The sequence below is a fragment of the Carassius auratus genome, chromosome 17, assembly GCF_003368295.1.
Source record: "Carassius auratus strain Wakin chromosome 17, ASM336829v1, whole genome shotgun sequence".
In the NCBI taxonomy this organism is placed as follows: Eukaryota; Metazoa; Chordata; class Actinopteri; order Cypriniformes; family Cyprinidae; genus Carassius; species Carassius auratus.
Genome location: NC_039259.1, coordinates 22,726,995 through 22,742,457, shown reverse-complemented (window position 1 = coordinate 22,742,457; position 15,463 = coordinate 22,726,995). Strand labels below are relative to the sequence as shown.

The 15,463-nt window shown below is 40.3% G+C and overlaps 1 protein-coding gene across 1 annotated transcript in view; it reads left to right on the top strand.

The window, feature by feature from the left end:
* LOC113117628 (ral GTPase-activating protein subunit alpha-1-like) overlaps nt 1–15,463 on the top strand; it is a 60,828-nt gene that overhangs the window by 10,595 nt on the left and 34,770 nt on the right. The window contains 21 exon segments of the mRNA XM_026286418.1: nt 504–619; nt 938–1,076; nt 1,216–1,424; nt 1,811–2,056; nt 2,383–2,553; nt 3,192–3,320; nt 3,472–3,620; nt 3,711–3,834; nt 3,998–4,235; nt 4,384–4,548; nt 8,460–9,698; nt 11,616–11,740; nt 11,887–12,101; nt 12,139–12,144; nt 12,196–12,365; nt 13,355–13,507; nt 13,615–13,808; nt 13,929–14,027; nt 14,184–14,339; nt 14,421–14,549; nt 14,683–14,808. Of these exon segments, the coding sequence (XP_026142203.1) occupies nt 504–619; nt 938–1,076; nt 1,216–1,424; nt 1,811–2,056; nt 2,383–2,553; nt 3,192–3,320; nt 3,472–3,620; nt 3,711–3,834; nt 3,998–4,235; nt 4,384–4,548; nt 8,460–9,698; nt 11,616–11,740; nt 11,887–12,101; nt 12,139–12,144; nt 12,196–12,365; nt 13,355–13,507; nt 13,615–13,808; nt 13,929–14,027; nt 14,184–14,339; nt 14,421–14,549; nt 14,683–14,808 (4,298 nt within the window).

Genomic DNA, 15,463 nt, shown 5'->3' with positions numbered 1-15,463 from the left:
AAATGTTTATTAATGTTTATAATTATTTGTTTTAATTTAAATTTTAGCTTAAATTTCACAGTGTGCTTTTGTCTTTTTTTTCTAGTTTAAATTTTTTTTCTGTTGATCTTTTTTTTGTTGTTGTTGTTATTCAATTATGAATTTAGTTTTATGTTTGCATGTAGAGGAGTTGTTGCAACATCCCAGATGTTGTTATTTAATTATAATTTTAGTATTTATTGTCTGTTAGTTGCCAAAGCAATGTTTCTAATATTCATTTATATTTTTAACAACAGATTGATTTACATCAGATTGATAGCAATTAACAAATTATTTGTAATTATTTTAGTTGTTTAGTTGTTAATAAATAACAAAACTGTCTCATTGTTGTGATACCATAACCGCAACTACTTCTGAATGACTCAGTTGTGCAGTTTAGCTTCAGTTAATGTTTTGTGTGGAGTGTGCAGGAAGATTTGTGTTAAGTATTTTCAAGGTAAACATATTGTCATCCATTTCTGCAGCTCAAGTGACCCCGGAGGAGATCAGTCCCCTGGTGCCGCCCCAATCAGGAGACAAATCCCAGGAAGATCTAACTGGCTACTTCCTGGAGGCTCTACTAAAATACATGGTAAACCAGGTACTCCCCTCCTCCTACTAACACTGCTGATGCTAACACGGCTGGCGCAGACCCAACGCTACAGCTGCGGAAAGCAAACTTACATGCCACTGACCCCAGATCTGCATGCATTTGATGCCAGATACCTCTGCTGCAGCGATGTGTTTCCCTGGCGCTGTAACGGCTGCTCTGCTTCACGCCCTCCCTATCATAAACAACAGCACCATGCACTGCCTGCCGTCACCAACTCCACTGTCCTCCACCAAACACAAACAGGCTCTTCTGTCCCAGCTGCTATGTATGTGCTCAGCTTTCCATGTGTGTTCTGTCTCCCTACAGGCCAAAAGCCTAGAATGGAAGTGCAAGGAGAACCACGAGAAGGGGTTTGCCTTCTTGTTCGCCAATTTCAAAAAGTATTACCTGCCCCATATCTTCCCCAACTTCTCCAAGGAGACCAGTTTGTACAGTCCAATTCTGGGTAAGAGATAATGATCATTCGTTTTTGCCAAAGCAAACCTAATTTTTATTTCTCCTTGTTCTGAGGAAATATTTATCCAGTTATAACTGCTCAGGATGATAAGATGTCTAATTTGGATTTGTGTCCTGTTTTATAAAAGAGGTTCCACCCATGAGACCAAAGCCTTACTACACAGTTGTAAAAAGAGACCCAGAGACCAATGAAGCCCTGTACTGCACTAAAGAGAACTTCCTCAATGCCAGAGTCATATTTATCCGCTGGCTGGTCTCCTTCTGGCTTGAGCCGCGGTCAAACACAGGAACACACATCCCTGGCATGGAAGGAGAAAACGTGCCAAAGAACATCCAGGTAGCAACACACAGATCTTCAGATGTGTGATTCTGTAATGGTTTTAATGTAGTTTTAGGGTTGGTGGGGTTTTTAAAAGGGATCGTTAATCCAAAAATGAAAATCTACAGGTTATCAAAGCTTCCATAAAGGCATTGTAAAACAAATCCTGATTAATCAAGCACTGTAGTCCAAGACTTGTGAAGAGATACATTTACTTCATGTGATGAATAGATTTAAAGAGATCGTTCATCCAACAAAAAAAAAAGATTCTGTTATTAATTACACAACCTCATGTTGTTCCAAACCTGTAAAACTTCGATCATCTTCGGAACACAAATTAAGATATTTTGATGCATTCTGAGAGCTCTCTGTCCCTCCCATAGACAGCATTGCTTCTGTTTCAGAGAGCGGCGGCAGGCATGGCTGCCCGTGGGGAGGATGGTGGCCCCAGACAAGATGGTCTGGATGGGGGTGGAACTGGCGATCCGGAGCAGTCTCACTCCAACACCAGCACCCTGACAGAAAGAGAGCCCAGCTCCTCCAGCCTCTGCAGCATGGACGAAGAACACCTCACTGACATTGAGGTGGTGCGCCGGGTCCTGTGCTCCTCTAGAACCAATGTCAACTTTATCACTGAAATCTTTCGACAGGTAATTCTATATCATTGAAAGAGAAAGAAGTCTGGCACATTTTGAAGAAGTTGCATTGAGAGACGTTGATTGTTCTGATCAGGGACTTCTTTGTCCTAAGGTGATTTGAGTTCACAAAGAGGAACTGCTGTGTGAGAATTGTTAAACATGAATAAGGATAGTAATGGCCCATATTATGAAGATCTCAAAGTCCCTATTCAGAATGGTGCACTTGATGTGTACAAAAGCCTTTTTTAGTGCGACTTCTTTAGTCACTGATACCTCTAAGTACATACTATCTGTACACTGATTCTGTGAATATAAGACTGTATTATATTTTTTTGCAGGCGTTTCTGCTGCCCATGTGTGAGGCCGCAGCCATGCGTAAGGTGGTGCGAGTGTATCAAGAGTGGATCTCTCTGCAGGATAAGCCTGTGTTTATGAGAGAGCCAGAGGAAGACCGATTCACAGGCCAGCTGGACTCCACCCACGAGCAGAGAACTGATAAAGAGGAGGAGGTAGGTGTCTCTGAAGTTGACAACAGAGGAACGCCAAGGTGGTTATTACACACTGAGTCAGCCTGAACAACAGCTTGGTCCCTGTTTTTTTGCATCAGGCATAACAGTGGTGGTATTGGCTAATGTCCACTTTTTTTTTAATTATTGGCTTCCGTATAGCTAAGTTGATGTAAGAAGCTTATATCAGGGATAATTTTTTCCCAATTCAAAAAGTGTGTACTTTTTCTAAGCCAAGTTTCTGAAGTTTAAAAAAAGCTATAAAAATAGTATTTATTAACAGTATGGTTTTATTTATTTTAAAACACGGGATTAAATGGTCCACTGAGGTATTAAATAGGCGCCAGCATTTTTTACTGTCTATTATATTATAGTATATAACAATGCATTATAGAATAGTATATTATAGTGTGTTATATTATATCATTGATGATTACAACATTTAAAGCAACACTGAAATTTATTTTATTTGTAATAATATATAATATTGTAATAATAATATTTGTAAGAATATTTTTTTTATTAAACAGATAAAACGGCAAATGTTTCTATATTGACCCTCTAAGCAATTATCGGTTATTAATTCTGTACTGCTGTTGTTTAAACACCAGTCATCAATGTCTGTTCTGTTTTGTGTGTAGGATATTGGGCTCACGGTGTCCGTTCACAATCGAAACCCTAATTGGTGTAGTAGGAATTCTGGGAGTAAATCCTCTGATTCTGAGGAATTGGAGTATAATGTCCATGCTGGTGTCCAGGCCACACTACAGGTAAGTTTAGGTGTTGGTGTGCAGGTGATTTACGATCTAGACTGGAAACCAAATGATTGTTGGTTGTAGATTGTAGGTTGAAACCCTGTGAAAATAATACCTTCCATCTCTGTTAACCACTACAGTTTTTTGTTGTTTTTTTTATATAAAGGTTTTCATCACCAACTCCTCCAACGTCTTCCTTCTGGAGGCAGCCAATGAGCTGAAGTCACTTCTGGAAGAGCAGGTCGACATGTGCAAGCGTGTGCTCAATATATACCGCAGTCTGGTCATGCATGAAACCATGAACCAGAAGACCTGGTATGACCATGAAACTGCACTTCATTACTCGGGTCTCCAGGGTCTGCTTGTAATATCTGCTCATCCTGATTGTATCTGTGTCTGTCACAGGGAGCAGATCTTGCTGGTGTTGCTGAGGGTAACTGAGTGTGTGATGAAGAGGCCTCCATCTATTATGCCTCATGGGAAGAAGAGTAACACTTTATCGGGCCGTTTGGCTGGGGCCGTTTTTCAGGTACCACCCCACAGCAGTTCGCTTTAAAATAAAAATTATAAATACTAAAACTTAATTAACTAAAATAACTTGTTAATAATTAAATGAATTAATATGTAAATAAATAAATTAAAATAATTTCTGGTTCATATGTTGAAGTGTCTGATGTAGTCTTCCTGTTCAGACTCTGATCGTGGCCTGGATCAAAGGGAATCTGAATGTGTACATCTCTCGGGAGCTGTGGGACGACCTGCTGTCTGTACTCTCATCTCTCACCTGCTGGGAGGAGCTGGTCACTGAGTGGTCCCTCACCATGGAGACACTTACCAAGGTACTAGCACGCAACCTTTACAGCCTGGACCTGAACGAGCTGCCCCTGGACAAGCTCAGTGAGCAGAAACAGAAAAAACACAAAGGCAAAGGTGAGTTTCTACAAAAATACAAAATCACATTGCATACTTTTAATGCTTGCACACAGACGAAGGTAGTTGCACAACATGCCAACTTAAGCTCTAATACCAGCTTCACTATCATATATATACATTATATATTTATCCCTGCTACCTCTAGGAGGTGCCCATGAGTGCCAGAAAATCACTGTGGATAGGTCGTTCTCCAAAGGCTGGAGTAGAGACCCACCAGGCCAAGTTGCTGTTATGAGACAGCGCAGCGCTACTACTGCGGGCTCACCAGGCATCGAGAAGGCCAGAAGCATCGTCAGACAGAAGACAGTGGGTGAGTGTGCTTCAAACACTTCTTGTCTTCTCTTCCTGTCAGTTTAAACCTATTTTAGGTTGTTTCAAATGGTGCAACCTTTGCTTATGTTTTTACTCTGTTAGCCTGGTTCAGAAAGATAAGGAGGGGCAAAGATGTAGATATTTACAAGGAGAGAGCATGATTGTGTTAAACGATGTCCTTTGAGGTGTAGTCACATTAGTGTAATTTCGGCAAAAGTTTGTGGGCAAGAATGTCTGTTGTCAATAGTGTCGAGATGTATGAAGCACCTCATAAGCAGATATCTCTTTTAAACCAAGCAGCTTTTCAACACAATCCGAATAGTGTTTTCACGTAACTAACTTGAACCTATTGCGAAAATATTTCATCCTAAAACGATATTCCATATCTATTGAAATGACTGGATTTTGCAAAGTATGATAAATGTGACTGCACAGATTGCATCATACTTGGCATGCACTTTTTTTGTCAGTGTTACACTTGTTTTAGTGTATTATGATAGTGTAATGTAATACAGTTGCTTTTGATACCCTATACTCTATTGCATACTTTGTCCATTAGCTTCTAGTTAAACTCATTATTACTACTGCTATTATGGCTATACTTACAACATTGTGAAGCTGAATAACTCACAAACTCCTTTTTATATTACAAGGACTGTGGGTAATATTAACCTATAAAGCATGGACTGATGTACAATAAAGCACTACTGCTCAAAGGTTTGGGGTTGCTAAGATTTTAAAATGTTTTTGAAAGAAGTTTCTTATTTTCCAGTATAATACATTCCTGTGATGGCAAAGCTGAAATTAACAGTGTCACATGATCCTTCAGAAATCATTTTAATATGCTGATTTGCTGCTTAAGAAAGATTTCTTATTATTCTCAATGTTAAACACAGTTGTGCTGCTTAATATTTTTGTAATACATTTTTTCAGGCTGAAAAGACAAAGTCCAAAAGAAAAGCTTTTGTTTGAAATAGAAATATTTTGTTACAATAACAGTGTATTTAACATTCTGATTAACTTGATTCATCCTTACTGAATAAAAGTATTTTATCAAAAGTAAAAAAAAAAAATATTTTTTCTGATCCCAGACTTTTGGACAGTTGTGTGTGTACTGCATTGCATCTTGGTGCTTTCACATACTATTTTCAACACTGCCTACTGATAGAAATTTCTATTTTGTGATATTAATACCTTAATATATGTCACCTAACACCTAATCTAGCAGACTACATAGTGCACATAGTTTGTAAATGGGAGTGCAGCCTTAGGCTAAAAAAAACGCTGTCATGTGACTTATCCAAAACAAGATGGAATGTCTTTAACACGTCATGTTTCTCCCATACACTTCACAATCTAGATATACCAGTGGCATGATGTTCATGTGTATGTCAGTGCTGATCTGATATGCACAGATAAGGTCACTTCTTTACCTCTACTTTGCAATGCTCACTGCTTTCTGCCATCACTTTCTCTTTTTCTCTCTCTCTCTCCATTATGTCTTTCTCTTCACTAACTTCTCCCGTGTCCCTACATCACTTCTTATCTCTCTTTGTCCCATTTCCCTTTCTCTCTCACACTCTCCATCTTCTTGTCGTTCTTCTCTTTTTCTCTTCCTGGGTGTGTGCGTGGTCTGTAGCTCTGCGTAGTTGCTCTACGGGGGACAGTCTGCTGTCCTCAGCCTTTATCCGCAGTGCTAAAAGCGCACCTGTCCTGATCCACCCCGTACACCCTCTCCTGCCTGATTCTGTCCTCACTCCCCTAGCTGACGAGCTGTCAGGTAGAGCCCTCTACGCCTGTATCGGCACTCTCACCTCTGACTGCGTCCCAGCCTATGGATGTGCATGTTTATGTATGTGTGCTACACTTCCTCTAGTTAGCGCCCCCTGCATGTCTGTTTTATGTGTAGTATAGTCATTTTAATTTAATAGAACTGAATGAGTGTTTTGTGTGTTTAATGTGCAATATTTCCTTCTCATTCATCATCACTTTAAAGCCTCATGCATTGATGCAAATGCTTTCTGACAGGATGAATGTTTTGGTCACATTTATCCACAAATTCATATTTTGACGAAATAAAAAATAAATGTAATGCTACTTTTACAATTATATTTTCCCATCTGGATTCATTTTATTTTTTTATTATTAGTTTTTTGGCTAGAAATGCATTAAAAAAATGAAAAAGTTTTACTATACAGTACAATTTGTTAAAAATTGTTAATTTAGTAGTCATCATAAACTTAACAATAAATATATATATTTTTTTTTACATATATTAGTCTAGTTTAAAGGGGGGGGGTGAAATGCTCGTTTTCACTCAATATCCTATTAATCTTGAGTACCTATAGAGTAGTACTGCATCCTTCATAACTCCAAAAAGTCTTTAGTTTTATTATATTCTTAAGAGAAAGATAGTCTGTACCGATTTTTCCCGGAAAAACACGACCGGCTGGAGGCGTGACGTGTGGGCGGAGCTAAAGAATCACGAGCGCCAGTAGGCTTTTGCGTTGAGAGCGTTTGGAAGCTGTGACATTACCGTGAGGAAAAAAAACCATCATCCAAAACAAACCATGGCTAACAGTCAGATTCAGGGTATATTTATGATCCAGAATCAGATCCCGAGGCTGAAACTGAACGAGAGCAGCAGCAGCAACGACTCGCTCCGAGCGGGGCTCGAACCCGGGTCTCCGGCATGGGAGGCGGACGCACTAACAAGGAGGCAGAGATATTTGAAACAGTTTTACTCACTGTCTGCGGTTCCAACACACGATCGTGACCCTTTTTCGTTGGGATTGCATCTACCTTAAGAAATAAACGATATGAAAATCCATTTCGCGACGCTCTCGCTCTGATCAGTGAAGTCTGTTGTGCTCTCAGTACTCTGCTATACGTGAGCGCGCGCTCTTCCGGCAGACGTGCCCTTAGCACCCATATAAGGAAATTCCGCTCCATCTAACGTCACACAGAGCCATACTCAAAAAAAACTTTCCGAAACTTGTGACAAACCGGAAGGAGTATTTTGGGAACAGAAATACTCCTTCAAATGTACAACTTAATTTTGAAACTTTGTCCATGTTTAGCATGGGAATCCAACTCTTTAACAGTGTAAAAAACTCAGTATGCATGAAATAGCATTTCACCCCCCCTTTAATGGTCATTTCTTAATATACCCTTTTAATTGTTCAAAAATTAAATTAAATGTAATTTTTTTATTTAATTGTTCAGAGTACATTAATGTTTATTCATTAGTTAAACTTAAATTAAACACCGATTAATGTGTGTGTAAATGAGCATTTACAATTTATAATAATGCAAGTTAAGGGTTATTCTTTGTTAGTTTGGGGTGGAACATGACCCAGACATTTCTTTGTGTGCACTTCACCCAACAGAACTATTGAGTCCTGCATGTGTGTGTTTGTGTCTGTAATGGTTTCTTTTCCTCGTCTTTGAAAATCTACAGTATTATCCTTCTTGCATCACCATTCATCCAATATAATCCCTCTTCACACCCAGAACGTTTGAGGAAAAATACCCTCTACAGCATTTACCTTACTGCATTTTATGATCATAATATTTATCTTGAAAACCTGAGAGAATGTCAAAAAAGAAGCATTTATTTATGTTTCTTTTAAAGAGATTTGCTTTATTTTTGCTTGTGATCTTATGTTTAATTTACCTTTTGAGGTTAATTTTTTAATTTCAGTAGATTTAATTATGTTTGCATGTGGTTTTGCATGTAAAATGTAGCCACTGTGGATCATTTAATATGATAACACTTTCTAGGTCTTTTCATCACCTCTTAGGTATCTGAAATTTTAAAACTTGTGTCTTTAAGATAATATTACTCAACATATTGCTGAATAAACACACTTTAAACATGCTGACCAATATATATCTGTTCGTGTATAGACCTGGAGGAACCTCCCATTGTCCAGCGCGGGTCACGGATCCGCCACTGCTCTCAAAGTGAGGAGACCCCATCATCCGAGGTGTTTCCCGCTTCCGGTGAGCTGGAGCAGCCTCCGCTCCCCCGCAGCAGCAGCGCCTCTGACATCATGGAGCCCTTCATCGCAGAACGGGTCAAAGGTGCACTTCCTGTCTCTGACAGTCCCTCTCTCTCCTCTCCCTTTACCACCATCACCACTGAGTCCCCCCACAGTTCCCCCGTCCCACACCAGCTTACTGACCCACACCAACCCCCCGACAGCCAGGCATCCCTGGAGGTGGGCGAAAGCATCTATGACCATCTCTGCCAGATGCCAGGGCAGCAACCCCCCTTTATCCCTGATTGGTCCTGTCCAGCAGCGACCTCGACCAATCAGATCGAGGGAGAAGGGGAGGAGGACGTCTTCAGCGCTTTTGGAGAGATTTGTAGCAAAGAGGACAAAGTGGAAGCAGGTGTAGATAACAGGCAGATGCAGTTTTGGGGCAGTGGAGATTGGGCGCTAGAATGGGATAAAGAGATGGAGCAGAGTGAGAAAAGTTTTTACGAGTGTTTAGAAGAATGTGATTGGGATTTAAGTGTTAGTACGCAGCCAACAGAGGGCAGCAAAGTCACACAGTTACACCGGCAGAATGCCACTGACAGGGCTAGCGAGAGTGAGCTTAGTCCGCAGGCTTCCCAGGTTGTACCGAGGCCCAAGCTATCCCATCCTGACCCCAAAAAACACCACAGCGGTGGTGTCCACGTCAGCTTCCGCCCATCCACAGAGTCTGTGCAGTTCCACAACCCTCTGGACCCCAAAGAGGCACCTTGGAAGACCCGTCTCCGCCGTCTCGGCCACTTCAGCAGCCACTCTGTTGGGGCAAGCGGGGCAGCGGCGAAGGGTGTGGGGGAGGGGGTCACCTGTTGCGAGGCGGTCGAGCGGGATAGAGGCTCAATCAGCGGGGCTAGACGCGGCCGACTCGGCCGCCCGACTCTCCGCCCACGGGGGTCCCGTTCTAGGTCTCAGGAGTCAGGGTGCAGCCCATCACGGCAGCAGCAGGCGGCGCTGTTGGGCGGGGTGTATAAGTCTATGGTCCACGCTCTCTCCAAACCCAAGGCCCAGGCGGCGTCGCCCCAGCGCCACAGCAAAGCGCCTCCCTCTGAGGCCCACCTGAAGGACCTGTACACTCACGTTATGGGCTATTTTGGAAGAAAAACATCAGGTGAGGACTCGGTCGGCTCGATGTCAACATGGAAGACATGCAAAATGTGAACAAAGCGCCTGTGCGTTTTCCCTTTTTTTCTCTCTTTTCTTGTGACTGTTTGATTTTTGCTGAATGTGGATTGAATTGAAGCCTTTTTTTTGTATTTTCGTTCAAAGTAGCTCAATTCCAAAAAAAAAAAAGACTCCCAAAAGACCAACGGTCCCCTACCTGTGGGACGGCTTCCCCTCCTCCTCAAGCTTCTGGGACCTAATCTCTGCTGCCCCTATTCCCCTGGATGCTGCATGCGGCCTCGTGCCTACCTCCCCGCCCTCTGTCAATCTCTCACACATCTACATGCACACACATGCTCACTGACACATTCATAAAACACAGTGATCTTTAAAACAAGCTAATGTTATGTGTTTTAATTTGTACAAATCTTAATAATATAATTTTACTGAATAGTGCACCCAAAAATGATAATTCTTTCATTTTTTTTATAACCTCGGAATTTGCAATGTTTTGTATGGCCAGTAGAGAGCAGCACTATCATTCTCAGAGTGAAGTCTTGTGGTACTGTGTGTTAAAAGCTTGGCTGTAGTGTAGTAGCAGGCATCACATTAGGACGGCTCCTGTGGACAGTTCAGTTGCACAAGCTGTTAGTTAATCAGGGCCCTTGTGACTTAAACACAGCTTGTTGTCTAAACTAACCAGACTTCTAGAAGTATCCAAATGCCCAAAGTCACCACCCTGCTGTATTGGTATGATTTGTTGTTAACCAGTAGTTCACTAACCCTTTGCTTTTGGGATGAAGGCTGCCTCGTCTTGCTGTGGGTGGCTCCTCTAACATACTCACTGCTGTCTCACTTTAACCTCAGTCAGCATAAGGCTCACTAACTCTTAGGTTTGGACTTCCAGGGTTTGCTCTGTCTCTCTCTCCCTGTTTGTCTGTTTGGGGACTGCATGAACTGTGAGTAACCGCATCGCTTCAAAGCTGAAATCAGTTTTGTGGTTGGCTTCCATTTAAGATTTTGTTTTCCTGTATGTGTTCTGGTTTAGTGTTTTATGAGTTTAATGTCAATGGATTTTGGTTGTGTTTAAAGGGCAATAGTGCTTAGTTTCATTCGCTCAGTTTTTCACCACAAAATATTTTACTGTGTTGTTTAACATAGATTCAAGCATCACATCCATGATTATTTGGTTTCATGCTAATTTTAGCAGATTTTACAAGTTTAAAAAGGAAAACAGTCACTCCTCTTCAAATGTTTGGGGTCAGTATGATGTATTTATATGTTTATTTTTTAAAGACTTACAATAAGGATGTATTAAATCAATAAAGATGTACAGTGAAGTTGTTTATATTTAACAAAGGTTTATAATATATATATAAAATGGTGCTTTTGAACTTTCTATTAATTAAAAAATCCTATGCAAGAAATGTATCACAGTTTTCACAAAAAGATGGAAAATATCAGTTTTCCAAAAGAAGATTGGAGTAATTACTGATGAAAATTCACAGGGATAAATTGCTTTTTTAAATACATGATTAAATATTAAAGATTTTAAATTGCAGTAATTTACGATATTATTTTTTTATATTCACTTAAAACACCATACCCACCCCAAAACTATGAAGTAAAATATCAATTTAAAAATAAATCTATAAAAGATATGGAAAAAGGCGAATGTAAAACACGAGCAAAAAACTAAATGGCACTGTTGTCCTTTAAGAAAAACGTATTTATTTACTCACTGTCCCCAAACTCAAATAAACAAATTGATAATTATATTCAAGAGCTGTAGAGAGAGTCAGACACCGCTACAAAGAGAGAGAGTCATTTAGTATATGTCATTCTGCTAGGTCACCTGTTTTTGCACCCTTTTTGGGAAGTACCTGTAAAATACCGATGTGTCTTTCTGTGCCTGTTGACTCAGCCAATAAAGATGAGCTGACACCGAAGATGAGGCCCATGTCCAACGATGCTGGCAGCAGCAACCCTAATGTCAGTGACCTCATGGACGAGTTCATCCAGGAGAGACTGAGGGCCAGAAGCACTTCTGTATGTCCATGCAAACATTCAGTATGCTTAGTTTCTAAACTACATCTCATTAAAGCAATAGGATCACATATCTGTTAAATGCACATAATGCTTAACTATATACATATTTTGCACTGTATATTATGGTTTCCCTATGTTCTTTTTAGGGTATGACAAGGCGTGGAAGTAGCCCAGGAAGTCTGGAGATCCCCAAAGATCTACCAGAGCTCCTGAACCGTCAGAACGCCACGCGTCCTGCAGACGACCCCGGTGTGCCCTCTGAGTGGACCTCCCCAGCCAGTGCCAGTGGAAGTGACCTCATAAGCTCCGACAGCCAATCAGATTCCTTCAATGCTTTTCAGTATGACAGCAAATTTTGAAAGTAAGTCGTTCAGGTGGAATTTAAAGGGACAAGCCAGTATTGGGTTTTAAAAGAAGTTGATAATGAACCTCATGTGTTTGTCTGCAGATTTCAGCTTCCCCCCTGAAACGTCTGCTATGGCTTATGTGGATCAGGATGGTTTGGGAGGAGCAGGTCAGACCGCAGAGGAACAGGAGCTTTCCAGTCTCACAACACTCCACATAGACTCAGAGACCAGCAGCCTCAGTCAGCACGGCCTGTCAGCTGACACTGTCACCATTACTGGTACACACTCATATACAACACAAGATAACTGAAAGTTTGTGTGTTATGAACTGCTATCATCGCTGTGAGAAACATAGATAACCAAAGTCATCATTTTAAGAAGTCTATAATTTTAGGGGATGGAATGATTGTATGTAGTTATTAGTAAATAAAAAAGGAAATTAAATGAATAGATTAAATAAATGTGAAGACTGTATATTAAACTGGCATTTAATTCAGTGTAAGTTCTTGTGGTTTGAAATTTGAATTTAAAAACTTGCAAATACATACCATTTGTAAATGCATATTTGATGATTTTTCAGTATTGTATTATTTGATTTCAAACCATTCACAAGTTTTCTTTAGGTTTACGTTTCAATTTTAACATGCACAGAACAACACATATGTTGTAGTTGCATTGCATGTAATTCAAGAATGTGAACTGCTCACCGAATGTAGATTCTGCAGAAACCAGCAGCAATGAGAACCACATTATACTGTAAAAGGCAAATAATTCATTATCAGTAGTGGTTCCCTCGGGGTTTCCAAACTAACCTAACCAACGAACATTCCCCATGTTAAAGGGATAGTTCACCCAGAAATGAAAACTTGTATCATTTACTCACCCTCATGTCATTCCAAACCTGTATGAGTTTCTTTCTTATGTTGAACACGAAAGAAGATATTTTTAAGAATGCTGCTAATCAAACAGTTCATTGACTTCAGTGGGAACCAACAACTGTTTGGTTCTTCAGAATTCTTCAAAATATCTTCTTTTGTGTTCAACATAAGAGGTAAACTCATACAGATTCGGAACAACATGAGAGTGAGTAAATGATGACAAAAATAACTATTCCTTTAAGCGTACAGAAAGTTTCTTTGGGTAAAAGCATCTGCTGCTTGATTCCTTGCTTCAGAACACTCTGGTATCAGTCACCGTGTTCCCATTGCAACGCATTTCTGTGTCATGTTTAGAGATCTAAGTGTTGATGTTCTTGATTTTTCCTCAGGTTCTGAGAGTGCGTCTCCAATGCACTCTCTGGGAGGCTCACGATCACAGACGCCATCCCCCGCCACGCTGACTGCTGAACACGTCCAGCATAAAGATCTACAGCTGGATGAGAAAATGCACCACTCTGTGCTGCAGACCCCTGATGACCTTGGTAACATATAGATAGATAGATAGATAAACATACTTAACTGTGAATATGCAAACTAGTACTCTATCTGTTGCATTTTTGTAATGAGCCTGCTTGATTGTACTTTTCAGAAACCAGTGAGTTTCCGACAGAGGACTGTAGTGTGATGGCTGGCGGCACTCTGTCCGGCTGGCATGCAGATGTCGCCACAGTGATGTGGAGGAGAATGCTAGGAATTCTGGGAGATGTCAACTCCATCAAGGACCCTGAGATCCACGCACAGGTCTTTGACTACCTCTGTGAACTCTGGCAGAACCTGGCCAAGGTGAACGCACACACATTCAGAATCCTTCAGAGTGCTCCGAAAAGATGATTTAGAGTGCCGTTACTAATCAAAAACCACTTGAAAAATTCTTGAAAAATTGTTTCATTTTTGTTTCTCTAGATCCGAGACAATCTCGGGATCTCTCTTGACAACCAGTCGTCTCCACCTCCGCCAGATCTGATTCCACCTCTGCGGATTCTGACTCCCTGGCTTTTCAAAGTGAGTTCATCAATATTTTCAGCAAATCCAATTTACTGTTTATCATAGTTGACTATTACTTTATTATTTTTTTTGTTTATTACCATACTTTATTAGATCTGTGCGTCTGTCGATTATATAAATTGTTTATAAAGGTTTTGTGCTGTCTATGTGCAGGCCACTATGTTGGGCGAACGCTATAAGCAGGGGAAACTCCATGCCTATAAGCTCATCTGTAAGATAATGAAGAGAAGACAGGATGTTTCACCTAACTCTGACTTCCTTACGCACTTCTACAACATCATGCACTGCGGCTTGCTTCACCAAGACCAGGTGTGTTTGTGTGTACCTGGTCAACATGTGGCTTGACAACTTTGCACAAAACTTTTGTTGACCTCTTCCTCTAACCCCCAGGACATTGTGAACACCATCATTAAGCACTGCTCTCCACGTTTCTTCTCTATTGGACTTCCCGGTGCCACTATGCTCATTCTGGACTTCATCGTGGCAGCGAGTCGTGTAACTGCCTGCTCGTCCCTCAATGTGAGAAACCACCAAACTGCTTTCAGATATCACTGCCTCTGCATGCGTTAACATCTATGCACATGTGTTTGCAAATGTTACATCCAATGTGCCTTTAACTTGCTGTTGTCAATTGCTCTTGTCTTTCTCGCAGGCTCCACGGGTGGAGGCTCAGATCTTGTTGGGTTCCCTGGTGTGCCTCCCAAACTTGTACAATGAACTTCCTGCCCTGCACCCCACAACTGCTGAAATCCTCATGACGAAATTCACAGATGTCAAGGTATCACATCCTAGCCCAGGAAATGTTTGTATAAATAATACTTAAGAATATAAAAGCAAAAAATTCTGGATGTGCCAAGACGCATGGATGTAGTAGTGAGGTTAGGTTTTCTACCTAATTTTTTCCTTATAATAATAGTTTTTTTTATTTATATATATATATATATATATATATATATATATATATATATATATATATATATATATATATATATATATATAGTTTATTAATTATTTTATGGTTTTAATTATTATTTATTTAATTATTTAATTGGGCATTGTGCTTGGTGGGTTGACCAAAAATCTGTATCACTGTTTTTTCTTTGACAGTGCCTTTATTAATCAGAATCCATGAAACAGTTGCAGATCCTCTGCATTTTAATCACGATCCAAACAAACATGCTACATGTGGCATAAACCGTTTTTGATGTAAATTAGATTGCATAATTTCAAAATTTTAGGCAAAAATAGAATGGTCTAAACATAGCTTTGTGAAATAATGCTACTTAAAAACATCTGTATCAATCAAAAACAGCAGATGGGCTGAATAAGACACAAATTCACTCTTTGACAGCAGGTGGCGCTTATGGACCAGCAGTGATGCTGTGTTTTCTTGGTTACTGCTTTTAACAAAGCACCCTTTTTTAAATGCTACA